This window comes from Microtus ochrogaster, chromosome 16 (genome assembly GCF_000317375.1).
Source record: "Microtus ochrogaster isolate Prairie Vole_2 chromosome 16, MicOch1.0, whole genome shotgun sequence".
Taxonomy (NCBI): domain Eukaryota; kingdom Metazoa; phylum Chordata; class Mammalia; order Rodentia; family Cricetidae; genus Microtus; species Microtus ochrogaster.
Window position 1 is genome coordinate 7,481,385 of NC_022018.1, and position 8,863 is coordinate 7,490,247.

The window sequence follows — 8,863 nt, forward strand, 5'->3', positions numbered from 1 at the left end:
ACTAGCTCTTGTAGACCAGGCTGGCCTAGAACTCACAGAGATCCGCCTGCCTCTGCCTCCCGAGTGCTGGGATTAAAGGCGTGCGCCACCACTGCCTGGCTTGTTTTATTATTTTTAAGTGTGTCTTCGTATTCTTTACTATATTTCTAAATCTCACTGTCCCTATCCTGGCAAGAGGTATTTTTGTCAAGGCTGTTTGCTAACAAGGATCCTGCCCTATTTGAGTTTTTATCCTAACTTCCTTCAGTGATGAATAGCAATGTGGAAGTGTAAACCAAATGAACCATTTCCTCCCCAACTTGCTGTTTGGTTCTGGTGTTTCCTCGAAGCAGCGAAAACTCTAAGACAGCATGTCAAAAGTATTTTGAATATTGAGTTAAATGAGCAATATTAATGTTAATTCTTCTCGTTTTTTATTATGTGTTCTAGAGAATTTAAAATCAGCATGTGGTTCTCATATTTCTAGATACTGTTATCTGGACAGATGCATGATTGATATCCCTGGTAAAAGACCAGAAGAATTTACAGGTGTTGTTTTAAACTCTAGTTCATATCTTTTGGGATAGAAACGGGTACATGTGTCACTTCTCCATAAAAGCCTTGCATCTTTCTTTCCTGTTGGCCAGGAATCCCTTAGAAGTGTCCAGTAAGACATTTTGTTTGAGCCTTTGTATATCTCATCCTTAGCTTCTTTTAGGTGGAGAAAGTTGAGTGACCCAGGCCAGGCTCTCAGAAATGAGTCCTCAACAGTAAGGTGGTCTATTGCTTAGTTTGAGGATAAGAATTAAAGCTTGAAAAGATTCCAGTTGAATGGCTATACCTAAGGGAAGCTTAACTCAAAGATAATTGTCATTCATGGGGTGTTATTTTTTCTCGTTTCAATATAAAAATCATGTCTCACGTTGAAAGGTGATTTATCTAATATTTTCTATGACCCCAACCACCCAGACACTGATTTTTATGTAGCTTTATCAGTTATTTTCTTGTGACAACCTGCGTGGACACGTCCCAATTGTTGCCTTTGCTTTTTTGATTATTATCTGTATGTTCTTATATTTACTCTTTTTCAGTGAATGAGTATTAAAAGGAGCATTAGTTCAAAATTGCTGTGGTTTCTTCTTCTTTTTCTCCTTTCTGTAGTCTAATTTGTTACTATCATTATTATTATTATTTTGGTCTTTGAACTTTTATTTTTTTAAGTTGCTTTTATTGAGTTATATATTTTTCTCCACTCCCCTCTGTTACTCTTCTTTAAAGCTATAAGAAAGATATAAGGGAGGGGGGAGGCTGGTCCCACGAGGTCCCACTAGGGGTAGTGGTGAATGGCCAGAGGCCTCAGTGGTTTCCCGGTGCCTCAGTGAGTCAGTCTCCTGAGGCCTGGGTGGGTCACCTTGGTGGGTGGGAGACCACACAGCAGGTGAGAGACAGAAAGAGAGAGTTTAGGTATAGAGTTTATTTAGTGGGTTATGGAGGAGAAAAGGAAGGGGGGAAGGGGAGAAGGGAGAAGATGGGGGGGGACAAGAGAGAAAGGGGAAAAGGGGGAAGAAGGGAAAGATGCACAGAGAGAAAGAGGGAGAGGGGGGAGAGAGAAAGAGAGAGAGAGAGAGAGAGAGGGGAGAGAGAGAGGAGAGAGAGAGAGAGAGGAGAGAGAACATGCATGCAGAAATTATCTCTTCAGGAGAGAGAGCAAGGCTGGAGGAAGCATGAGATCCAAGGGTAGGGGTTGGGAGAGGGTGGGTTTTGTCTCTTAAAGGGACGGGGTACCCAGGTGACAGACCAGGCCAATAGATCATAGCACTCTCCCTTTCTTTCCCTCCCCTTCTATCCTCTCTCCCATGATCCTCATGCTCCCAATTTACTCAGGAGATCTTGTCTTTTTCTACTTCCCATGTAGATCAGATCCATGTATGTCTCTCTTAGGGTCCTCATTGTTGTCTGGGTTCTCTGGGATTGTGAATTGTAGGCTGGTTTTTCTTTGCTTTATGTCTAAAAGCCACTTACGAGTGAATACATATTTGTCTTTCTGGGTCTAGGTTACCTCACTCAATGTGATGTTTTCTAGGTCCATCCATAATGCCCGCGAATCTCAAGATGGATTTAGGTCTTTGGAAGACCTAAGAGATGGAGTCATTCAGATGTATTTTCCATGTTGGGAAATGACTGTGTGTGCCAATTACTCATGGTTTCCTAGTAAATATGCTCAACACTAAAATGAGAGTAAAGACGTTCACAGTATTTTTTGTTACATTCCGTTATGAAGTATTTTTCTCATGTTTAAAAAATATCTTTGGTGCCGGGCGGTGGTGGTGCATGCCTTTAATCCCAGTACTCGAGAGGCAGAGGCAGGTGGATCTCCATGAGTTCAAGGCCAGCCTGGTCTACAAGAGCTAGTTCCAGGACAGGCTCTAAAACTACAGCGAAACCCTGCCTTGAAAAAAAAAAATCTTTGGTATCTACTTATAGTTTAATGAAAATGCCAGATATTTATGAAATTATCATGTGTTAAATATTTTATAGGTATAATGTACTAAATTCATCTAACAACTCGTGAAGTTATAAATTTTGTCTCCGTTTTATGAATTAGGAAACTGATACTTAATATGGCCAGTTTGTATCCAAAGTAATTTATATATTTATTCTTCCCAGTAATTTTATGAGGTAGATACTAATATTAGTTACTAATATTACCTATGTTGACATAGGGAAATAGTTAGGTCCAAAAAGTTTTTTAACTTGTATGAGTTCATATCAAAAGAAGCCAACATTTAAACCCACAGTAATTTGTCTGTCATTCTGTGTTGTTTCCTCTGGTCTGTCTGCCCACTCCTCTGTTCTGTCTTTTCTTTCATCATGTAGCAGAGAACTACATCACTGCGTGTTAGTTGTATGTGTGTTTGCAGTGATAATCATGTGTGTAACAGTACATATTTTTCAAAGCAAGCCCGATTGCATTATTGGTAATGCAGATTGAGTCAAACATTGCATTCCTGAGACAAGTCAGGTCCCACCTACAGCTTTGGCTTTGTTTTGAGATCAGTATACTCAGCTTCTCCCCATAGTTCGCCATACTTTTTTTCCCAGGATGGGTTCAGCCCCGAGGCTGAAGATTCTTGAGAGAATACTAATTCGTTTCTTTAGCTCTTTGCCAGAAACTGTGGCCAACTTTCTCCTGGAACAGTTCTGGTTCTTAGCTTTGTTTTATTGGCTGTGGCACACAAACAGTCAGCTTCAAGTGTTAACTGCGGTTCCCAAGGTTTGAAAACTATGGCCTAAAACTACTTTAAACCCCGTAGGAACTCTGTGAGGGTAACTGTCGGTGTCTCTAAGCTATGGATTGTAATATTAGGGTTTAGAATGAACTATTGGTGTGTTGACTGTTATTATACAGGTAACAAATGGCAGAGCGGCCATTGAATCACGCGCCTTCCAGATTTATCATGATGCAACTAACAGAATATTTGGTGCAAAGAGATGACCCACTGTTGCCTTCTCCCATCTTCTCTGTTCTTCTCCCCTGTTGCGTTGAGGGCCTTGCACTGTTATTCAGGAGCTCTGCCACAGAGCTAAGTCCCTAGCCTTTCTTGTATCTCTGTGAATAGATTTGTTAATTGCAGGAAGACTTGAAGGTAATTACAGAGTAATACCAAATACCAAATTTATTCCTGAGTTTTTGTATGCTTGATTTGTTTTTTTGAGATAGGGTTTCTCTGTGTAACAGGTCTGGCTGTCCTGGAAACTCCTTTGTGGACCTTGCCGACATCAAATTCGCAGAGATCCACCTGCCTCTGCCTCCCCGAATGCTGGGATTAAAGGCGTGTGCCACCACCACCTGGTGTGTTTTTGATTTTTTTTTAAAGGAAATTGCATGAGATGATGGCAGAGTATTTTTAATTAAATATGGATTTCAGGTATGTAAGTGAATAGAATATGTGAGTTTTTTCTTAAAGAAAGACTTTTGTACTTATTTTTTAAATCACAATTTCCAGGTAGCTTGTAATATTGAGGCTTGTGAAGGAAGAGGGCCCTGCTGAAGTCTTGGGCAAATGTTGCTGCTGTAAATGGGAGAGGTCTTTAGAGGAATTTAAGGAATGGTGGTGGAAATATCCTTAGTATGCCAAACATAAACTCTTCAGGGAAGCTGGGACCTAAGTAGTCCCCTCCTTTACAAGTTAGTTTTCTGAGGCAGGGAGGGAAAAGGACAAGTTTCTTTTTACGTTAAAGTGAAATGTTACTTTCCGTGAATCAGTTTCTCAGTTTAAGGCGAAAAGAGACGATGAAGCGTTTTTTTCCTTTGGACATCACCATGGTAACTGACTCCTATCCTGACCTGATGGAGCTTCCGCAGCTAGGATCTGCTGACTCTTGACCTTCCCTTCATGACTGTGATTTCCCTGAGGCAGTTTAGGACCTTCTCCTAGGACAGAACTGTCCCTGGACACCAGAGCATGTGCTTTCTTCACACAACAATCCAGGACAGCCTTCCAGAAATCTATTTAAATAAGACGTCTATCCACTTATTCTTTTAGCTTGCCTAATGCTGCACAGTGATGACTGGAAATTCCACACCTAACAGTGAGACCTTGTAGGCTATTTGAAATGTCACTTTTGGGGGTTGTTGGCTGAAGGTAATACTATAAGAAAAAACAAAAGTGTTTAATGATCGTCTTTCATGGGGTATCATGGGAAAACCTAGAAAATCCCCTGCTAGAAATTGTATCCACATGATTTAGTGCAGAGATCCTAAAGTATTCTACCTGAATTAATCTGTGGGACAACTTTGTTTGTTCACAGGGCCTATAACTAAGAGGGTCACTAAATATTTGTGTGGTAGTTTTAAGATCCAAGTTCAATGGCAAATTCTTGTCTGCTACTTGTTGCTAAGTTCACTGCAACTACAGAGAACATTTTTTGAGTAATAAATCAAGCACAAGGTTGACTCCAGTTTATAAAATACTTAACTATTTTTAGTAAAACTTTCTATGGGTCAAATGATCATTTCATGTTGGCTTAGTATATATTGGGTGATCTTGGACCAAGGATTACATTACAGTTTACACCATGAAAGTAAAATATTATCTGAGTGTGTCCTGTGATTTTTAAGTATTCTGCAAAGTTATTTCCCAGCTAAAGGCTTATGAAAAGAAATATTCAAAATGAAAGTATTGCCTGCCTGGTTACTAGTGTGTTTGAACTGGCTTTAAAGTGCTCTAAGTTTTATTGAATAGATTTAATGTATGTATTCGCATTAATGCAATATGAAATGTTAGGTACTTATGGTCAGTAATTTAAATTGTGAAGAGTAGCAATTTCCTTTCATAAAAGTATATCCTCAGGTTTAAATCTTCGTGAAAAAGCAGTCACTCTCTTTGTTCATGACATTTGTTCAGCAAACGCTTCTTAAGTTTTATTAGGTAACCACATCGTCTTTGCTTCAGCCACTATTGTGTAAATATGCTCAGTAGAGATCGTAGGGAGGAAGCAGCGACTGCTAAAACGCTATTGGATTTTAAATGTAAACACTTTCCATTTTATCTCTACCCCTCTATTCTTTCTGTGCTAAGTTCCCTGAAATTAAAAGTATACCACTTGAAATTCTTCCTATTGAGACCCTGTTTAAAAAAATCAGATGGAGAACAATTGAAGAACACACACACAGACACACAGACACCACACACACCTATCCAGACTAGTACATACACCACACACACTTAATTCTCCCTGTTACGACTATTGACATGACTGAAGGTTACTGTACAGGTTCCTTTTCTGCTGCTGCGATAAACACCATGACCAAAGGCCACTTAAAGAGGAGAGAGTTTATTTGGCTTATGGTTCCAGTGGTATAAGAACATGACAGTGGAGATCCAAGATGGCGGCCAGCAGGAGGCTGATGAAGGAGCTTAAAGAGATCCGCAAATGTAGAACGAGAAACTTCCGTAACATCCAGGTTGATGAAGCTAATTTATTGACTTGGCAAGGCCTTGTTGTTCCTGACAACCCTTTATACGATAAGGGGGCCTTCAGAATTGAAATCCACTTTCCAGCAGAGTGTCCATTTAAAACCAAGATCTACCACCCTAACATTGATGAGAAGGGGCAGGTCTGTCTGCCGGTAATTAGTGCTGAAAACCGGAAGCCAGCCACCAAAGCAGACCAAGTAATCCAGTCCCTCATAGCACTGGTGAACAATCCCCAGCCTGAGCACCCACCCCGGGCTGACCTAGCTGAAAAATACTCTAAGGACCGTAAAAAATTCTGTAAGAATGCTGAAGAGTTTACAAAGAAATAGGGGAAAAGCGAGCTGTGGACTAAAATCTGTCATGAGTGATTCCAGCAAGTTTGAGCAGAGCCCACGAGTAGTGCACTCAGATACCCCGCAAAGCAGGACTCTGGGAAATTGACACCTGCCACCACCTGGCGTCGCTTGTGGCAGTTAATAACTTTCTACAGTTTTCTTAATCAAAGGTGGTCTAGGTGACCCGTAAAGAAGGATTAAAAAATTCAGATGTTCTAGAAAGAAAGAGAGAAAGAAAGAAAGGAAAGAAAGAAAGAAAGGAAGAAAGAGAAAGAAAGAAAAAGAAAGAAAGAAAGGAAGAAAGAAAGAACCTAACGGTGAAGAGGAGTCATGGCAGCAAGCAGCAAACATGGTGGCAGGGATGGGGAGCTGAGAGTTCACTTCCTGAACTGCAGACATGAAGAAAACACAGTGAACCTCAAGTAGAGAATAGCTCTAAGCTTTCAAAGCCTGCTTGCAGTGATAGCCATCCTTCATCAAGGCCACACCCCCTAAGCTTCCCCCCCCCCAACAGCAGCACTAACTGGGGACCAAGTGTTTTAAGTGTCCAAGACAGTGAGAGACATTTCTCACTCAAACCAACACAGTTTACCAACGAAGAGTTCCTAGACTCAAAGAATAATGCAGTATAGGAATAAATGCCAATGCTTTCCAGTTACAATCTTTGTGGTTTTATGTTTGGACTGGTTTTCCTGCGGCTCTCTAGTACTCTACATTGTGTGGGTAGTTCATGTGCAGCTGCAGTTCAATGAAAAGAACACCAGAGAGTTGGAATATAAAGACCGAAAGCCAGTGGCATTACTGTCTAGAAGCATACTTCTGCACAAAGCAAATCATGCTAAACACAGTTTCCTATATTTTAGTTGGAACAATTCCCTCTTCACACCGTGACTGGGGAATCACGTATTTGAAACATCTTGGTTCTTAAACATCGCTGACATTTCTAAAACGATCACTTCATTCCCTTAGTTATCTTTCTTTCCTCTGAGATGATTTTCCTCTTTCTATGGCTGTTTCTTTTCTGAGATGCAAGCTTTTCTCACATGTTAGCCGATCTTTGGTGGTCTGTTTACATTTAAGAATGGGACATCTGTGGACTTGTCTGGCAGCTGTGTATGCATGGCTGTTGCTGGCCCACTGTCAACTCTGTTTTCTGGTGAGTCGGTAGGAAGCTGCTGTGAGCTCGTAAATGTGACAGTTGTTGGATGAATGCATTCCAAACAATTTGTTCAAGTTGTTAAGGGAAGAAAGTCTGAGTTTTTTTACAGAAAATAAATGCTTAGTTGATGGACATTGGCTTATGGGAATAAGTGAGCTATCTAAACATCTCCCACGAATGCCCCCTATTTCTCAGCATGATGCATATTCCCCTCCAGGTCTTTGCAGGGTTCTAAGGAGTTGCTGGCCTTCAGGAGGAGCGGCTCGGGACCCTAAAAGCCTTGCTCTAGAAGGCAAGACTTAGAAGACAATAGAACAGAATTCTCTTCTAAGTCCATACACTTTAAAATTTAAATAGTTAGAATGTGTGTGGTATGTGGGGTGTGTGTGTGTGTGTGTGTGTGTGTGTATGGTGTTTGGACACGTACAGCACATGCATATATTATGGCACATGTGAAGAGGTCAGAAGACAACTCTCTTTCAACCATGCAAGACCTGGGGACAGACTTGACTGCAAAGTACACTTATCTACGGAGCCATCTTCCCCCAATTATGAGAGTTAAGGATATTTTTAACACATGCAAGACCCCATGTAACCTTTCTGAGGGATTTCAGGAGAATGTGTTCCATTCAAAGGAAGAAATAAGCTAAGGCTTGGGAAGACAGGGTGTGGGAGCAGGTGATCCAGGGCAGAAGAAAGTGGAAGGGTCTTCCCAAGAAGACAGGCGGGCCTGGGCAGGAGGTAACGGTTCACACTGGCATGTCAGAGGCATTGGGTGTGGCTTCAAGGGAAATTTATAGTAAGCCCAGATATGAGTGAGCATCTTGAGTGGTAACTGAGACAGCAGTGGGAACTTGAAGTGTGTCTATTGGAAAGTTCTCTTTAAAAACTGTGTGAAGAAATAAGACAGTTAGTTCTAGGAGGACGTCCTGTAGTAAAGGTCCCTCCCTGTGGCTGATACGAGACCGAGCTTCCTATCGGTCACATGTGTGAGCGTGTTGTGGGTGTCATATACAGCAGCGGTAATAAGGACCCCCTAAGTATGGTTTAAATAAGGGATGATATGAAGATGCAGAAAGAATAGGAGATGTGAAGTGTGTCTGGATTGATGGCAACGAGACAAAGGGGCTAATTTTCATTTTTCCATTAAGGGAACAAGTAGGACATCATTTTAAAAAGGAAGGTTGTCAGAAATAGAAGTATGTGATTTAGAACATGAAGGCAAATATGAAAAGAATTGGCTAAAAGCGTCCACTGTATTAATAAATCTTTCCAAACTAGTTGATATATGTGTATATTTATAGCTTTGATAAATATATAAGTAAACAGAAAAGCCAAGTTGTGAAGTAAATGGATTTGTTTAATCATTTGACAGGGTATTGCCTTAGAACAGTGGTTCTTAACCTGTG

At 40.8% G+C, this 8,863-nt stretch overlaps 2 protein-coding genes across 4 annotated transcripts in view; both read left to right on the forward strand.

The window, feature by feature from the left end:
- Plekhh2 (pleckstrin homology, MyTH4 and FERM domain containing H2) overlaps window positions 1-8,863 on the forward strand; it is a 110,776-nt gene that overhangs the window by 12,394 nt on the left and 89,519 nt on the right. The gene's annotated exons all lie outside the window — the stretch shown is intronic.
- LOC101995259 (ubiquitin-conjugating enzyme E2 L3-like) lies at window positions 5,870-6,289 on the forward strand. 2 transcript variants are annotated; one of them, XM_013348966.1, is made up of 2 exons: window positions 5,870-5,896; window positions 5,993-6,289. In XM_013348966.1, the coding sequence occupies exons 1-2, from the start codon at window positions 5,870-5,872 to the stop codon at window positions 6,287-6,289; spliced, it is 324 nt and encodes a 107-aa protein (XP_013204420.1). The 2 variants fall into 2 exon arrangements, with proteins under 2 accessions (XP_013204420.1, XP_013204419.1); XM_013348965.1 differs by having other exon boundaries at window positions 5,870-6,289.